General features: G+C 44.3%; 1 protein-coding gene across 2 annotated transcripts in view; it reads left to right on the forward strand.

Moving 5' to 3' along the window:
* WDR90 (WD repeat domain 90) overlaps positions 1–18,979 on the forward strand; it is a 1,426,420-nt gene that overhangs the window by 145,301 nt on the left and 1,262,140 nt on the right. For both annotated transcript variants that reach the window (XM_085628141.1, XM_085628142.1), the window contains exon 8: positions 11,724–11,833. In XM_085628141.1, coding sequence (XP_085484267.1) covers positions 11,724–11,833 — 110 coding nt within the window. The remainder of the gene's footprint in view (positions 1–11,723; positions 11,834–18,979) is intronic.

Genomic DNA, 18,979 nt, shown 5'->3' on the forward strand with positions numbered 1-18,979 from the left:
GTTCGATCTTGGTGGTGTATTTCAACGTGATGGATATGTTTGGCATGGTCTTGTTGTATGTTTTCAATGGGCTCTCTGAAACTCTGGGGCTGTAAATTGGTTTTGATTTGTTGGGATTTCGCACCTGGGTAGCTCCTTTCCCACTAAGTGCTACCTGCTGCATATCCATTTTGCTTACCGTTATCTTTGAGTTCTGTAAAATATGAATTGTCTGGTTTTACAGTTTCTTTACTTTTAGCGTTACTTTGTTCCTTCTTAGCAGAGGATTTGAATATATCATATATTTTACTTGTTGACGAATTTTACTTTTTTTTCGCGTCAGGGTTTCTTGAGGCAGCAGCCTCTTTTATTGCCGGGTTGTTAAGATCCGGTATACTGACTATATCACTATTACTTTCATCACATTTATCTTGTCTTTTCTGGGTGGATGTCAATAGTGATTGTGAAGTAACTTTATTTGGTTTACTTTTCCTTGCTTTCCTCAAGCGTTTTCGTTCCCGTTTTGAGAGGGGTGTTTTCAACCTTATTTTTTCTTTACTTTCTGCAGCTTCCTTCAGTAAGTTACTTTGATTAAGAATTGGTGATGAGCCTTCTTGATGCGCCTGTTCCTCTAGTTGTTCAGACTCTTTCTCGCCGTCAGGTGAGTTTCTGCATTCACCTTCTTGCGAGTTAATTTCCTCTTTTAACTGTTTGGTATTAATGTTGGTGGTATCCCCATTAATTCTGTCTGCTTCCTTGGGGTCTCTTTCCGTAGGTTTTATGGATTTGAGTTGTGTTTCCGCAACTGCCCCCAACAGCTCTGACATTATGGTTGGGACAGTTGCAAGTTTATCGACTATTTGGTAGCAATAAAACGTATGATATGTGATATCCTGCGCTTGTTGTACCTTTGTTATCATAGCGTTTAATTTGTGCAATTTTTTATCTATTCCCTGCACATATAAAGCTAGTGCATTTAATAGCTCAATTTGAGTATCCAGCTTGTCGGCATGGTAGGTCATAGCTGATCCAATCGTTTTCATAGTGCCTAGTAGCTGATCCCAAAATGGTCCTGGTGATGGGCCTTTCTGGTTGTTCCGTAAAGTTTTGTCCCTCTTGTTTCTTAATGCTTTGTCGTTGTGCGGCTACGTTTTGTGCTTCTAAGTGGCTGACTGAGCTGGGTTGTTCGGCCTTATGAGAGGCTTTGGATAGGGGTCCATTTCTCTTTTGTTGAGATGGCACCTGCTTCAACTGATGTGCAATTTGAATTTGCTCGATTGGGGATTTCAGATAAGTAGAGAGTTGTTCTTGTACATAGGTTGTTTGATCCCAGACAGGTCTAAAAGTTGATCAAGAAGTTGTGGGTCTGCCAATGTGTTTGGTAATGCGCAGGAGCTATCGATGATATCCTGCCAGAGCACCAGGTTATCCTCCGGGCTCTGTACTTCACGGCACTGCTGGGCGGTTTGTTGGGCTGTTTGTTGTTGCTGGTGAAGTTGGCTTAGTTGATGTGATTGAGCCTGACGAGTCCATTGTTGGACATAGACTCCCAGTTTTGTCCCAGGTCGTTGTGGACTACAGCCTGGACGGACTGTTGATGAGATCCGTGATGGGCGATTAGTGGGCTCAGACAGACCTGTGTGGAATTGACACGGCTTACTTCTTCTGTTGCGGAAAGCATAAAGTCCATTTGTTCTGTGCCATCCTTATTTGATGTTTTGGTTGCACTGTCCTTGTGAGTCTCATTGCCCGAACTGCCCCCCTTGTGCTTGTGCTTTTTAGCTTCCTTTGCCTCCTTTACTTCCTTTGCTTTCTTGACTGCTTTGTGAGCCTTTTGCTTTCCCGGGGATAAATTGCGACATACTTTTCCGAAGTCTGTAATGAGAGCCCGCTTGCTGGTTTTAGTTTTGATGGGGGAGCAAGTAGCGATAGTGAGGATGTGGTTGTCTTCTTGGATATTATCTGTTTCAGTTTTGCTCTCCCTATCTTTTTCTTGGTCATGGTCAAGGTCTGGTTCCGAGTCCAGTTCCTGTTCCTGCTCCATACCCCATGGCTTACTGCAATTTCCCATTTCTGTTTGATCCTCTCCCTCCTCTTTGGGTTTCTGTTGCTGGTCGCCTGGTGCCCCCCTGATTTTCCCTGATCTCATGGTGAGTTATTGGCGCAGATTTTAATTTGCGATAGCCGGTAGCGATGTCAAGGGTACTGTGACCGAGAAAATAACATTATCGGCATATAACCTAACCAAATGGTGTGCGGGGCCGAACGGGATCCCAGTTGCTGTCGGGTTATCTTGCAGCTTCTGCGCCAATGGCTCCATGTGGATCACAAAGAGGAGTGGAGAAAGCAGGCAGCCCTGACTGGTTCCGCGATAAATGGGGAAATATCGGGACCGGACTCCATTAACCCTCACCGCCATTTAGGGAGTAGTGTAAATGCACCAAACCCACTTCCCAAATCTCTTGCCAATACCAAACTGCTTCAAGGTCCTAAAAGATAGGGCCAGTGAACCCGGTTGGACGCTTTCTCTGCATTGATAGAGAGCAGAAGCGCCTCTTTACTTGACCGGTGTACTTTATCTATAGGATGGCAGATACATTTGGTATTGTCTCCGCATTGGCAAGAGGGAATAAAGCCTGATTGATCCGGATCAATGAGTCCAGGCATAGGGGGATTGAGATGGTGTGCCAGGATGCTTGCAAACAGTTTTCCCTCCAAGTTCTAACCAGGCCCGACCCTTCTTGGCTTCCAAGATCGAATGAGATCAAGCACATTCAGGGTGGTATGGCGTAGGCGCTTGAGAAAAGTTTTGTCTCCATTTCCAGCAGAAAATGGGTCTGTAATACCCGCATTGGGTCAGGTAATTACCTGGCTTGGGCATCACCAAGCTGGAGGCCTCAAGCATAAATTCTGTCAGAGTGCCTGAGTCAGAAATGGAATTAAAGAGTTGTGTGAGAAAAGGCACCAGGTCAGAGCAAAAAGTTTTGTAAAACACAGAGCTGAAGCCGACTGGGCTGGGAGATTTCAAGGGCTTCAGTCGGGCAATAGCCGCGATCACCTCCTCCACGTGATTGGTCCTGTCTAGTGCGTCGGCCTCAGTAGTGGGAAGGGGAGTGAGGGTAGCGCTATTAAGGTAGTCCAAGCATTCTGTGGTCGGACCATTTGCCATGGAATACAACGAAGCATAGAATGCCTGAAAGGTTGCTGCAATACTCTCGAGATCACTGACCTCACCTTCAGAATCTGTGGCAATAGCCCGTATTGATCAAGCATATTGCTTACTGCAAAGACGATGCACTAACATGCGCCCCCCGACTGTTGCCTAGATAGAATATATGTTTAAGGCACAGCAAATTAAGCCTGCTGCAAGCGTTCCCTCTCCAATTCTTGCCACACACTGGGGGCATCTGATCCCTTATGGATGGCCTTCAGCTCAGAGACCCTCCTCTCAGGAACTTTCTGTTTATAGCGTTGCCTACGATTCTTGGCCGCTGCAAGAGTGATGAGCTCTCTCTCCCAATGACCAGCTTTAGAGCTTCCCACACTGAGGTTAGTGACGTCGACTCATTGTCATTAAGGGGCACATATTCCTAAAGCACCACACGTACTGCATCCATCATGGTGGGGGACTGAAGCATAGTGTCCCCAAATCACCAGCTGGAAGACTGAGAGGCGGGAGAAGGTATCCGAAGCATCAAGGTAATAGTCACGTGGGCAGAAAGGGAGCCGGGTTCAATAGTAGGATTGATCTCCTGATCTAGCAAGGCTTGGAAAGCCAAGAAGGGATCAATTCGGGAGGACTTCTTGTGTGTTGCAGAAGAAAAAGTACAGTCTCTGTCCCTAAGGTGAGACTAGTGGCACAAGTCATGCAAACCACAGTAAGCAAGCCAGCGAAGGCTCTTGGGCAAAAAAGTTCTGGTCTAGGCGGATCTCTGACCAGAGCGATCCAGATCAGAATCCATCACTAAATTCAGATCTCCCCCCACCACTACAGACTAATCCGGCGACGGAGGACCTTAGTCAGGGAATCTATCAAGTAAATTGTTAGGCGCGTTAAGAGTGGCAAGTGTGAAGTGATATAAAGGTGCTTTAGAAAACTGTAAATATTCCATACAAGGAATCACCTCAGAAGTCTTTCCCAGATGATAGAAGATATTGAGTGAGCACAAGAATCCCTTTCCGGACACCTCAGAGATGCTTTATTTGTAGTTTGTACATTTCATTCAGCTACCTTACTATACGTTTTTTTTAACCCTGGATCTTCCATAAATCTACAAGCTATTTGAATATTTACATGTTTTGACACATCAAGTCCAGTGAAAAACACAAACTATCTTATGTCTTTAAATAGAGGGACCACAAAGTGGATGTGTCCTTTAGTCTGTTGAACACATTTTTGGCCATATTTGCCAATTCTTAGTACTTGTTCTAGTGCATATGAGTCTTCAAAGAGCTCTGTTTTTTAAAAAAAATCTGCTTTGTGACCTAAGTGACTCTCTTGACTGCAGGCTCATATTTGGGTGTTAACCCAGTGCTTCTTGTACCAGCTAGTGATTTTGTAGCTATTTATGCGGGACCTACAATGAGCAAAATGTTCTATTTGGGGGCTGTGGTGTATGTCGTAGAGGATTATCTCTAAGAATGACCACCCTCTCAAGTGGGTGTATTGGCTGTATCCAGACCATGATGCCACAGAATTATGTGTTTTTGCTCTAGAGGAGAAGGCTTAGAATTTCACATTCTAAACCCCACAAACAAAGGGTAAAGATAGAAAATCCAGGCAGGAGAGACATCCTAGCTGTGGGTCTTCATAAAAATTGCTTGGCTACTTGCCCAAGTATTTTTTGCTGTCCCGCAAGCTGTCCCCTAAAATCCTGCTGTCCTGGACATCAACATCACTGGTTTGCAGGATGTCTTGTATACCACCTGCTGTGGTGATGACTTAATCGGTTAAGAGAATCTTGATGGCGTGCCTGACTTCTGAGCCTCTGACTTAAATACCACTGGGGGTGAATGTTTGACATTAGTCAGCATTCCGTTTATCAATTGTTCTTTTTGCATTTGTCACCCAGAGTGGGACGGGTTTGACCTTCCGTGTGTCCCTTGCTCACCATGTCACTCGATTCCAGCTAGCCTGGGTGATGGAAGGGTGATACCCCACAACTGGCCCCAGGATGCTTGTTTCCGGTCCACGGACGACCCGGCCTGGCATATCAGGCTGGACTGTTCCCATGGAGAGCAGGGTCAAGACTGAATATCATATTGCTGGGTATAAACTGGAATGGCATGGTGAGGGAAAAAACTATGGATTTAGGCCAAGATCTCTGTACTGGGGGTGAATATTTGGCGGTGTTCAGCATTGACTCCATTGCCTATAGTGAGTCGCCAACCCATAGCCTCTAGGGCTTATATGTCTGATTCTGTTTCGAGCTCAGTCATCCATCCTGCCCTCAAAATTTTTCACCTGAATGTGAGATCATTGGCCTCTCATTCTCACGAAGTATTTTCTTTGATTACTGATGAGAACCCAGATATCTTTTTTTTTTACTGAAACTTGGCTTCATGACCAATCTATGGCGGTTATAAATCTAGCCCTCCCAGCGGGATATATTATGCACTCGCTTCATCGTCACGCTAGAGGCGGAGGCATTGCGGTTGCAGTTAAAACATGTTATCCGTGTGCCTGGAATCCGACCACTATAGCTGGATGTGAGAGCGCGCATTTTAACATCACTGTAAATCCTCATTTTACTTTCTCGGGACTATTAATTTACAGGCCTCCTGGTCCCGAGAGCGCTTTCCGTCTCAGTCTTCTGGAGGTGGTCTCCTCTATTGTCATGAAAACAGCCAATTTTACGATCATTGGAGATCTTAACTTGCATATGGATGCTCCATTCTCCAATTCGGTGCACAGTTTTTTGGCTGATCTTGAAGCTTTTCATTTATTCCAATTGGTAGAATCACCTACTCATATTGGCGGACATTTGCTTGACCCCTTTGTGACGAATATCTTGACTAATATTTCAGTGCTCCAGCCCAAGCCTATGGCCTGGACCGATCATTATTTGATCGAGACGCATATTGCCACTAATATTCCTCCCCTTAGGAATAAGACTCCTGATATTCTCAAACGTCCCTGGAGAAACCTGAATTTAGAGCATTTTCACCATCTTTTGATGAAGCACCATCCTCATCCTCCTAAAGAAGTCTCCCTTGGCTATGACAGCTTCTGTAAGTGGTTGGACCACTCATTGGATATTCTTATACCTGCTAGGTGGAGTAAGACTAGATCTAGCCCCTCCAGCCCTTGGTACAATGAATCCCTTAAGCTGATGAAATCTTCCTGTAAAAAGGCGGAACGCGCATGGCGCAGAACCTATGATGCTGACCTTAAATCAGCTTATAGGACCTGCACCAGAATGTACCACCGGGCCATATGTACAGCTAGGGCAGCCTTCTACTCCCAGGAGATTAAGAACAGTACGAACCCGACTAAGGTTATCTTTAGGGTTTGTAAGGACCTCACTAGCAGAAAGATTGCCACCACTTTTCCAGCATCTATGGCTCACTGTGAGGATTTGGCCTCGTTCTTTGTTGAAAAGGTCGATGCCATCTACAGGTCATTCTCACATCTTTCCATCACTGAGAATATCAGAGCCCCATTGACCTCCAAGCGGCTACAGGTTATTCCCAGCCCTACACAAGAGGAGTTCAAAGCTTTGACAATCAAAGTCAAATCTGGGTCCTCTGATGACCCTATGAGACCTACTCAGTTTCGGGAATGTGCTGAGTGCTGTTATCCGGCTATGCACAGCCTTATTAATCTCTCTCTTAGCACTGGTAGTGTCCCCACTGCTTGGAAGCAGGCGACCGTCATACCTATTCTTAAAAAACCCTCCCTTGACCCTGCTAAATTAGTACACTACCGTCCCATCTCCCTCCTCCCCTGGATTGCCAAATTAGCTGAGGCTCACGTGAATGGCATTCTCTCCTCTCATTTGCAGGAAGACAATATACTGGATAAATCTCAGAATGGTTTTCGCGCGGGCCACAGTACCGAGACTGCTCTTCTGGTGGTGGTGGAGCATATTAGGAAATTGCTGGACCGGGGTCAGACGGCGGCACTGATCCTATTGGATCTCAGTGCCGCCTTTGACACGGTCTCCCACCACATTCTTTTGCAGCGTCTTGGGGAGGCAGGAGTTGGAGAGTTGGCTCTTGAATGGTTTCGCTCCTTTCTTATGGATCGAACCTTCAAGGTATCTTTACCGCCCTATGTCTCTGCCCCTCGCCCCATTCCCCAGGGTGTTCCGCAGGGTTCGGCTCTCAGCCCTACCTTATTCAATCTATATGTTCAGCCATTGGCGGAGGTAGCCCGTAGTTTTGGTCTCACCATGGTGTCATACGCCGATGACACGCAGCTGGCGGTGGCACTTAATGGTGACTCCACTATGGATGCCTCTACCTTTCAGTCAGCTCTTAAGGCAGTGGCAGGCTGGTTGGCGGAAAATAGACTCCAACTCAATGCCTCCAAGACCGAGGTTATCATCTTTGGTAAGGAAACTGGGCTATGGGGAGACAATTGGTGGCCACTGGAGTTGGGTCCTGTTCCCATTCCTGTAGCTGAAGTTAGAAATTTGGGTGTATGGATTGACGATAAACTTTCCTTCACCCCCCATACCAAACGTGTAGCTGGCACCTGTTTCGGTGCCTTGCAGTGCCTTCGGCCCATTTTTAAATTTTTTGACGCAGACACCAGACAGATCATTGTGCAAGCTCTGGTTCTTACCAGACTGGATTATGCCAGCTCTCTGCTTCTGGGTGTTAATCAGGCAGAACTAGCCCGCCTTCAGCGGGTTCAAAATGCTGCGGCCAGAATGCTGGTCGGTCTTCCTAAGTTTGCTTCTGTTCGTCATACCATCCAAGATCTTCACTGGTTACCAGTAGGCCAGAGAATTAAGTTTAAAGCACTCTGCGTAACTTTTAAAATTCTCAAGTTAGCCTCCCCTCCCATTCTCACCCAGACTATTCTCCATTATGTTCCTTCCAGATCCCTCCGATCTGCAGGGTCCAATTTAGCTATCGTTCCGCGTTTTAAGAAAGCGCGAATAGGTGGTCGTTCCTTTTCGGTGTTGGCAGCCACCCTTTGGAACTCGCTGCCTGCTTCTCTTCGTGCTATTCCGGACCTGCTCCTTTTTAGGAAGTCTTTAAAAACCTTCCTATTCTCCATCGCCTAGTCTCTTCCCCTCTGGTTATTTCTGTGATGTTGTGTTTTCCTATCTCCAAAGCGCCAGGACGCCTCTTTGCTGCGGCATCTGAGCGCTATACAAGATCAAATAACATAACATAACATAACATTCCGCACATCAATTGTTCTTTTAGCAATCTTTTCATGGCAACATAGGAAATGTGGGGCCCCAACACATTGCCCACGTGTCTATTGGCCATGGCTGAGCAGGACTCTGGTGGCAGCAGCTACATGCCGGCAATCCATGAAGCAGGTCACATTTCTCTCCATGCCTCCAGGAAAGGAATGTAGAAAGCTAGAAGGCATAAGCAAGAAAAATGTGAGATAACACCGTTCACAGTAGGGAAAGCCTATTTAAGACTATTTGTCACAGGGTGAGCTATAGGATGATTACAAAAAAAAGGTGACACTGCTCTCATTTCTTTCTTTTAAGCTGCCAAGAACTGTTGCACGAGGAGGTTGATGAGGCCCTCCAATCCATCAAGGCTGCTGCTGACTCCGCAAAGGTAGTAAGGGCTCTGCCAATGAGGCATCTATTGCCCTTTTAAATAGAGAAATGCAGAGGGGAGGTTTGCTCTGCCACAATTTTAATAGTGGTCTTCCCCTTCTCCACCGTGTAGCTACCTGCATTAGTGCTCTCTACTTGTCGTTCGAGCTCAACAAGGCTTCCGGTCACTTTGCATCCTAAGAGAAGAGATGCCTGACCTATAGTTTTATATAGATGCAAACGTGTTGAGCACGACCTCTTGAGGAAGTGGTATGAATGGCATGTGTGCGGCACAACCGCGGAATACGTTTACTGCCATTAAGATGTGCATTTTCAGAAGTGTGTGAGAAGTAACAAACCACACAAGTATAATGAGTATGATACAACTTAACATTAAACAGGCTAATTGTATCCGATAAAATAACTAGCACGAGCAATGATAGGTTTTTATATCTGCTAGTAGCATGGTACTCTTCATCTAAATACAAATGATAATAGCAACCTCATTTACCATTAACAATGGGTGCAACAAAGAGGTGTGGTACTAACCATAGGTCTGTAATGAATGTACATCATATTCCCACTCATCTCATGCTGATCAGTATCAACAAGGACTAATGATGTTATTACCCATATAAGTGCATGACTACAGAGGATGACTCCTCCATCATGACCATGATGACAGATTCTCTTACCTTAGGGTAAGTTGAATGATGGAGAGTGCTTGTATCCACTTTTCCAGGGTATGCCACATTCATTTGCAGTGTCCGCATGTTTTATCATTTTGCCTTCTTGCTATTTTCTTCACACTAGAGGCGCATGCATATCTAAGATGTCTATTTCTATTACATTTATATTTCCTTAGCATGTGTCAATCTCAGTCTTTCGACTCAACAAGGTTTTTCCCTATTAGGGCTCTGTATGCATGAGTATATGTAGTAGTTATGTCGGGATCCATCTTAGCCCTGAAGAAGGCCACTGACACATTGAGTCAGTCCATGCAGTACTATTGTAACAGGACTGGGTGAGGTTACCTATAAGCGTGACACAATAAAGTAAGGTTTCCTTATCCAAAAATATATGATTCATTTGGGACTCCATTGCTGACATATGTTGCACTCCTTGTGAGATACTTCTAGAAGGGACCTCTTCATTTCAGACCTGGCAATAGTGAAAATTTCCCCTAGGAATTTCAAACAAAGATCTGAACCTTATTATCAAAAGGGGCCTTTCATTTAACCAAACCTCAGTCTGTAAAGAATCCCAAGTTTGGGCACCTATAAAATATAAAAATAGATCTACCTTGAATTTACTCTCTTGAAAAAAAGGAAAACTATTAAATGTCTGAGCAGATGTCTAAAACTGTGTCTGCATATGTAATTTTGCTTTGAGACTTTGACCGTCTAAAGAAGCACAACAGGCACCTACTTCCCTTTTTGCCCTTAACTAAGATATCGAGCTTGAAAAGTGAAGGTTACAATTCCTAGAAGAACAACAACTTTTGAAAAGCAGTTCAAAGGGAAATAAGGTGCCAAATACATTTGGAAATAGGATTTCTAGCAATCCAACTAGTTGCCAAATGGACATAGTATTTACTTTCTACAGCTTGAAGAATGATCCACCGGACTGAAAGAGGCTGGATGAGATGTGGGTCACCTGCCCCATCATTCTTCATGTTCTCACATCCATTTGTCGAACTGATTAGCATTGAGGTAAAGAATCCTATGCTGACTAATAAGTAACTTGTTTATCCTGTGTCCCTTTGCCTTTTGCTACAAAGATTGTGTCTTGAAAACTTACTTGTTACCAGCTGATTTCAACTTTATTAATTATTTTCCATTTGATGTTAGTTCACAACTGATGTTTTTCGTTTTTGTAAGAAAGCTTGCAAGAGCCTTTCTTGAAACTGATGGTTGAGGATTCCCAGACCAAATTACAGTCTCTTAATATGCAAATTAGGATTATCTTCCTTAAAGTGTAAATATTGATTTTTGCATTTACATTCCAGTACAGTAAGTAATTTATTGTTTAGTTAATTAAAACTCACAATATAAAAACATAACCGACAAGTTTCAAAACCAATTAAAAACAGTCCTTCTTTCAATTTGTACAGCAAATTATAAATTATATCAGAGTATATATTCTTTTATCTTGAGCTTGCTTATAATACGATATAAGGAGGAGACCGCGCCCAATTCTCAGTTCTGATGTCAAGTTCGAGATTTGAAAGTCACATCAGATTTTAAGTGCCTGTGCTCCAGGATGTAGACATGGACTGCGCAGTCTGGCTAACCAATAGCATGACCAGATTGAATTTGCTAATTAAAAGTGACCCAACATTTGGGTTTACATAATCAATACTGTTTTGCTATTCACTGTTTGTTTTTATGACTTGCGTTTAAGTCTCTCTTCCACTGTGTCAAAGAACTTTGTAATTCAGCAGTTTAGCTGAGTTTCGACTGGGTTAAAGCATACTTTTACTGCCTGCCTACAGGTCCTGGTGCTACTCTGTTTGAATATTGGGCGGAATGAAGTGCATCTTATGCCCTTTAGACTAGGGCAGATACAGATGACATGCACAAGGTCCTTGTTTCCTGTTCCACAAAGATGGCAAGTCTGCTCTCCTCGTGTCCTTTTCCAAGGCGGCAGGTGCTGGAGGATTGGTAGAATGCCAAAACGTAGCTTTTGGAATTTTTCTTTTATCTTGATTTTAACTCCTGTTTTTAAATAAATTTGAGGTTTGAGAACTTTAGTCATTAAGCACTGTCCAGCCGTGATCTTTTTTAGCCAATGTTTCCTTGTCTTCTGTGAAAGATGTAATTCTTGTTACTTTTGTTACAACCTTTTTAAAACTCTGGTGAGCTGTAGGGGTTGCCCAAAGGTTGGCTCATCCCAATCTTGTTAGAGAATCAAGAAAATACTCTGAGGCAGGCGATTTTTAGCGACATTCGGAGAAGGGGGTGTTGTGATGGAAGACACTGATTTTGAGTTTTCTGTTCCCCATGGCAGATGGCCAGAGAAGGAAAAGTCCTGCTAGGGTAATGCCACGTTGTGTAAACATCAGCAAACCTGTTCAAGATCGTGTGTCTCTCATTCAGCAGATCACCACCCCAAAAACTGTGAGTATGATCAAGATTTTCAGAATATATACTTTAAAAGGAACAGTACCACCAAGACCTTTTTTCAAAAGACAATTTCATTTCCTCAACTGATGCTATTTTGTCCTGTTTGTTGCAGTATCAAAGCATTTCCGATTTAAGAAGTGCTCTTTCTTTCTGCTTTATGTACCAGCACCTTCACTCCAGCAAGCAAATCATTTCAGCAGATTAGTGAGAGTCATCTGTTCATTCTTTTTCAGTCATTTTCTCAGTCATACCCATTTACTCATACTGATTCACTCACTCCTGCAGGTATGGATACTCTCTTAGTCATACTCAGTCGCACTTAATTGTTGTACACTCACTCTAAAAATCATCTGTTACACTCAGCAATCCTCTGTTTCGCATCTCTGTCAGTCTTTCAGTCACTCCTGCACTCTTCTCTCTCACACACACACTCACACACCCACACACTTTCACACTTTTTTCTTTCTCTCTCTCTTTCCCTAGTCACACTTTTATTTACAAACATCACTTATGTAGAAGTCACTGTCCATTCAAGTTTATTGATATCAAATTGTCTATATGTGGGGTTAGCTGATTTTGATTGAATTTGAATCATATACTTGTTTAGCAGATAGTATATAGTGAGAGTGTGTTTGAATACTGATTAGAGCATGTTTTTGCTAACAGCGTTTTAGTGCCATTCAAGGAACATTGCGTACACTCTTTTCTACGTATCGCCAATGCAAAGCTACTTCTGCAAGAATACTATGTGTCTACATAGTTCTGTCTAATAAACCAGTGCCCCTTTGCTAGACATTTTGAACTCTGAGCAAACTTAACATTCCTATACCAGGGATTCAATTTGAAGAACCCCTAGTTTTATCAATCTAGACCTGTCCATATGAATAGTCTTCTTTCCAGAGGGAGTACACGACTACTGGCCATTAGGAGTATTTCCAGGGAATAGGGAACAGGAGGAAGTCACTGTTATTTCACAAAGTGTCCTTCCTCTTGGCGCATCTGTCTTAAACACTCCTCTCCATCAGCGTATCATTATGAACTGGCTGTACTTTTTCCCTATTTTGAATAGTCACACTGATAATGTCCTCAAGAAGTACTGAGGGTCAAGTGGAGTTCAGATGTATCAGAATCCATTAGTTCACTTTTCTTTACCTCTAATTTATATGAAAGCAACATTTGAAGAGATGAAGAGCCCTGCTGAGAGCAGGGAAGAATAGAAAGTAAGAATGCTAAATTCTCTAAGTTTCGCAGCTAAACAGTTCTATTGTTTTAAGGACATTGCAGTGAGGATTAAACTTTATGCTTTCTGTACTTAAAGTCTGCAGCCTTAGAAAAACAAGAAACATCTTCAAAATCCACAAGTCATAGAAAACAACTACAGGCATCAAGAAACTATTCACAAGTCCGTAAAATCTGTAACTCCTGGTTCCACTGCCATGTTAATTCTTTCTTTGTGGCAAGGTAAAAGGTAAAATACATAAATTCTTATTTCTTGGCCCCCATGTTTACTTCTTATCATTTCCTCTTTGCTTCTACTTTTGTTTCTCTCCTACAGTGCCATACAGGAGATCTAGGATGGCCTGGATCACATGGAAATGTGGAATGGATTCTGTGAACTTGTAATTGTTTTTTTCAGTTTTATGTGACTTGTAGTTTCTTCTGATAGAGACTTCTAACTGCATTTTCCTCACCTTGTGAACTTACCTAGTTTCCAGACAGGATCCAGAAACTTTTGTAGCAATTCCATTGCGTGTAATTAGGTAGCATCACGTGGCTTTGCATCGGTTCCGCCCCGCCCGATGTGTTGTTGGTGCCCCCTTAAACAAGACTATGGCTACTGAGGACTCTGCCTCCTTCGCAAGGAGGTGGCAGAAACTCTTGACCCTACTCTCCCCATGCAGAAATTAAAAACCAATGTGCTAACTGAGGTCCTTAATCTAGACTGCCAAGAACTCTTGCTGTCTTTTAATGATGCTCTCAGGGATGTTCTGGCGGGAACCTTGTGAGAAGTTGGCCTGGTATATGCTGACCACTAATTAAAGTGGGCACCTTGTACCAGTCCAAACAACCCTTATTGATGATTAGATTAAAGACAACCTTTATTGAAAGCTATCCTAGAGGTAGCTATGGAGAGCAGCCTTCAGGCTAAGTCTCAAAGGAATGTAAAGCAGCTTGTTTTACCAGATCAGAACCTCCTGAATGACCAAATGAAAGGAGAACCACACGAGATATATAAAATATATGTATTTATTACTAAACACTCTACTAACCTCTTTATGAGATTAGAGCACAAAGCACACACTATTAGATCACTAGAACGACAGTAAATCACATAATACACAGTGGGCTCCAGGGGGAGACCAAACAATATACTAAAAAAGTGGTAAAACAACCACAACTTAACTAGACAGTGCCTAGAGCACGTAGAATCGGTGGGACCCCAAGGAACCACCCAAAGTAGTGACACAGAGGACCCACGGAGGATGGGTGCAGTGTGTGAATACAGGCACGAGCTCCGTACAACTCTATGGGAAAGTCGCGGTTGGAATTTTAGAGTTTAAGGACACTTCGGAGAGGACTTTAAGCAAACCCTTTCAAACATAGAAGGTTCTAAGGCCAGCACCCTTCAGAGTACCGAGATACCCGTGTTACCTATCCCAGAGGAGTCGGGTGCATAGGGGTCAAGTGATGTCGAAAACCTTCGTCGTTTTCAGTGGCGTGATGTGAAAAAGTGCCGCTGCCGGGAAGATGAAAAGTGTCTGGTGGGATCCAAGCCTGGATCCAAGATGAGAAGAACCTGAAAGCAGAGGGGACAGAGTCTGGGTCACTTCAGAGTGACCAGGGGCACGATAGACGAATGCCCACCCATGTCGGGTGCTTCAGGTGAGAAGATGCGATGCTTGACTTTGCAGCCACGGGGACCAGGAGACGTCTGCGACGACCAAAGTCCGGAGGTGAACTGTCCCACGAAGGATGTCGAGTGCTGGGGCTGTCAGTGTCCGGATCGAACACCAACAAGCCTTGGCAACTGCAACACACGCGGACAGAGGAAATAAGCTTTGGTGAGGACCAGCAAGGTCCTGGGGACTCTCCAAGCTATGGAGAGTCAAGGCACGTCTGGAGCAACCAGGAATGCCCACGGAAAGTCAAAGTTACCCTCACAGGGACCCAAAGGCCAACTGACCAGGGATCGCGACGGGACCTCGAGCGGAATCATGAAATACCAGCCCATGGAACACTTGTGGAGTGTAGGCCAGTAATCTTCGGAGGAATCACTGCTCGGGGTCTGGACTACAAGTAGCCCAAAGCACAGCCTCAGGAATTGCTGAAAAGCATACGCTGTTGCAAAAGTACACGGTGCACAGTGGTTCGGGATACTGGTCTCAGAATTGCCCAGAGAGCAGATCGACCTCAGAGACCTCGGGGAACCCACCTCCTGTGTTGCAGAAATCTTCGGAGTTCTCAAGAGCTCTGGAGATGCAAACCGGTCAGATGCGTTTAGGTGCCTGCCTTGTAGGGGAGTAACTCCTTTACTCCAAGGGAGATTCTTCAGTCATCCAGCGTCGTGCAGATTTTCAAAGTACTTGGTTTCTGTAGCAGAGTTCAGTCCAGGTAAAATTTAAAGTCCTGTAGTCAGGGTTCCTACTTTAGACCCAAGGAAGGGGTGGGACAAACTCTGGGGACCCTCCTATGGGAGGGTCAGGACAGAGGGGTGGCTAGACCCATAACCTTTGTCCAGTTTCGCGCCAGAGCAGGAGCCAAGGGCTCCTGCAACCGGTTTGAACTGGACTATGCAGACTTCAAAGCACTCTGAGTGCACCCACCCAGCCCCAATACACTAAATCCTGTCTGGGAGGTGGTCACACCTCCCTGTGACAGAAAACCTATTGTCAAGCCTTCCCCGCTCGAGCTTGGCTCAGCAGCAAGAGGGCAGACTCGTGTCTGTGGCTGGCAGAATCCATCTTGTCATGCCCAGGTTGAGAAAGCTGGTACCGGGTAGCCCGGTGACCCCCAGTAGTGGTTCTACAAGGGAGGAATCATACCTCCCACACCAGTTACTGGTGTGGAGGTATGATTCCAAGGTGTTTTGACACCAAACACAACATGTTTCTCAGCAGCCGTTTTAAAGTTAGCATTTACCGCGAGGTTATAATGCACTTAAATATCTATGGTGGCTGCATCACAAACAACCCCGGAATATAGGTTCCGAAGGCAGCAGAGGGGCTCTGCTCATGCAGGTGCACTCTCTCACATAAAACCCAGCACCCTGCCTTCAGGATTGATAAGGCCTGCCATAGGGGTGACTGATAGCTTTATATGTGCAGTGATTTAGAATAGATATAGTGAACCTATATCTAAGTAAGGGGGCCATGCACCACCTTACACAGGCTGCAGTAGCACACCTGTGGTGTCAGTTTGAATGGTCTCTCAGGGGTGGCATAACACATGCTGCAGCCCCTGAGAGTCCTCTGGGGTACCTATGCCCTGGGTACATAGTATACCATATACTAGGGACTGATGAGGGTACCCCAGAATCCAATCTGGAGTGTACCTAAAGTACACGCAATCAATTTAGAGAAGAAAGCAGCTAGACTGGTGTCCTGGATAGCAGTCGAAAACAGTGATACATCAGAAAAAAGTGGGGCTAACCATAAGAAGCAGATCCTACTCTCCTACACACCTGGGCTAAATCAGGATCTTGCCCTCCAGTGAATAGACTATTGGCAAGACTCCATAGACCTGCTCCTTGGTGGTACAAGCATCCTCTAGCCGCCTCAACCCATATTTGTTCCCAACCACTCCACCTGGCAAGGAATCCAAATCAGCAGAAACATTTGCAAAACGAAGTCCTCCTGGGCAGATACTCGCAACACATTGTGGGGCAGGGTGGGGGACATGTTACCAGCTGTCCCAGAAGAGATTAGACCAACCCTACAATGCATAACCTAAAATGGTTAAGTAGCAAAGAATACCATCAGCTAGGTCTGGACATGATCAACTGTGCGTAGGGCGGTCGCAACCAGCATGGTTTTTCGGCCACCACGCTGATTTCACTCCACTGACTTTTCATTGGACGTACAGCAGTTCCTCATGAAAATGACCTTGGAAGGCTCAAAATTGTTTGGAGCGAATGCTGGCTGAGTCTTAGAGAAACCTAAAGAGGGCAAGGCCATAGCCCACTCTCTAGGCATAGCTCAGCCAGCTCTGCAGTTCCCCCCCAAAACAACCCCCTTTCGCAACTTCGGTAGGGAATATGTGCACATGCAACGTCAATACGTGCCTCAGAACCAACAGGCTTCCCAGTTGTTTCGGGGTAGAGGCCTGGTAGCAGGCCACCAGGGGCAATGTACACCACCCACACACCCTTTCTTGTAGCCACCACAAAATTGCTTTAATTTGTCCTTGGCTGTGATGCAGTGGAGTTTGCCAGCTCTACACATTCAAACACAACATACATTTGGGCCCATATACATTCATACACATTTTGAGCTGGCAAATATCCGCTAGTCATCAAATGTATTTTACCCTAGGAAACCTTTACACCAGTATTCTTACCATTTCTGTCTCCTGAGTAAGTGTACGTGTGGTAAGATCTAGTAGTAGATTAGAATAGGGAGAAAAGACATTACATTTAACTTAAATTTATAGAACCACAGACTCAGGGAAAGTTTTAAATGTTTATCTGAATTAATAATTTTGGGAGTCAAATCAATGTACACATGACTAAACCATCAGGAAAAATAGTTCAGTTAGCTTATAATCAGTTTGCGTTAATAACTCTTTGCAATGACAGCACCTGAGGAGAGAAAGGACAGAAAGCAAGTACGGAGCATTTACCCTACAATTATATTTACCTAGAATGGTGTGAGGACCCCGACATCAGAGTGTCAGATTCGGGACAGCAAAAAGGACCTCTTCTAGTGTAACGCCAGAGTTACACCCCTCTCTGGTTCTACTCTGTCCTGTTCAGGTACGTCCGGACCCTTCCCTGGATGTGCATCCTCGGTTGTTAAATTTCCCTAGTGTAGGATTCTTCAATCAGGTTGCAGCAAAATCGGGAAGCATCTCAGCACAGCATCAGCATCTCCGCATCAAGTTTGTCTAACTATTTAGAACTTACCTCTGTTTTACCAAATTCAAGTATATGATCCACCCCCAAATGTTTCAATTCTATGTTCACCCGCAATTCGATTGGGCCAAGCAGTGGGGAGAGGACATCACACCATACCAAGTGCAATATTTTTCTTAAGTCTATTGTCTAATTACCCGCCCTTTAATTTTAATACCCACAAGCTTTATTCCCACAAGCATTTCGTGTTAGGATCGATAATTTTAAGGTACAATGTAGCTGGGTCTTCCTCTCGTAGGGTCAGGAGTTTACTTTCTCATGCCCTTGCTGGGTTTGGGTTTTGGCAGTCCGTCAAATGACTTCATTGACTTGAGAGCAGGACTGTAAGGCGCATGCATGGCTGCCACGAAGGATGAAGACATCAGTCACCCTCCAAGGCCCAAATGCGAACTATTAATAAAGTCAGATTGAAACATGTTAGAATACAAATTTAAATGAATTCACTGTATACCACTTACTTCTACTCTAACCCCATTTACTTAATAAATCTTTCGCATTAATAGCTTAGTAGAACTTGCATGGGTTAGTTTCAGCTCGGCATGCGCATTAGTATGTTGCTTGGAAGCGGCCATATTGGAAGCTATTGCGCCTCTGCAAAGATTTCCCCCCAAGCGACAGAAGAACGTCACGCCACGTGATGTGGTAGACGCATGCGCAGAAGATTTCCTGCGTTTTAGCGGCCATTTTAATACACTCGGGTTATTCATTAAAGGAAGCACATAGGCAAGCGTCCCCTAGATACAATAATATTGAATGTGATGCGATTTTAGTACTCACGGACAAGTTGGTTATAGTATTACAGGTTATTCGAGAAGATTGCATACGAGCAAGTTTCTTTAGATGTGAAACCTTGCTCCATCAATCCCCTCTTTGATGGCATCTTATGCCATCACTAAATTCTATTTAATCAGATACCAACTTTAGCATTCTATCATTTCGATGTCTTCAAACCTTTTATTCTCTCCTTTATCTTTCTTAAATTGTCATCCTTTCATCTTTTGTAGATATTT

This window comes from Triturus cristatus, chromosome 10 (genome assembly GCF_964204655.1).
Source record: "Triturus cristatus chromosome 10, aTriCri1.1, whole genome shotgun sequence".
Lineage (NCBI taxonomy): Eukaryota > Metazoa > Chordata > Amphibia > Caudata > Salamandridae > Triturus > Triturus cristatus.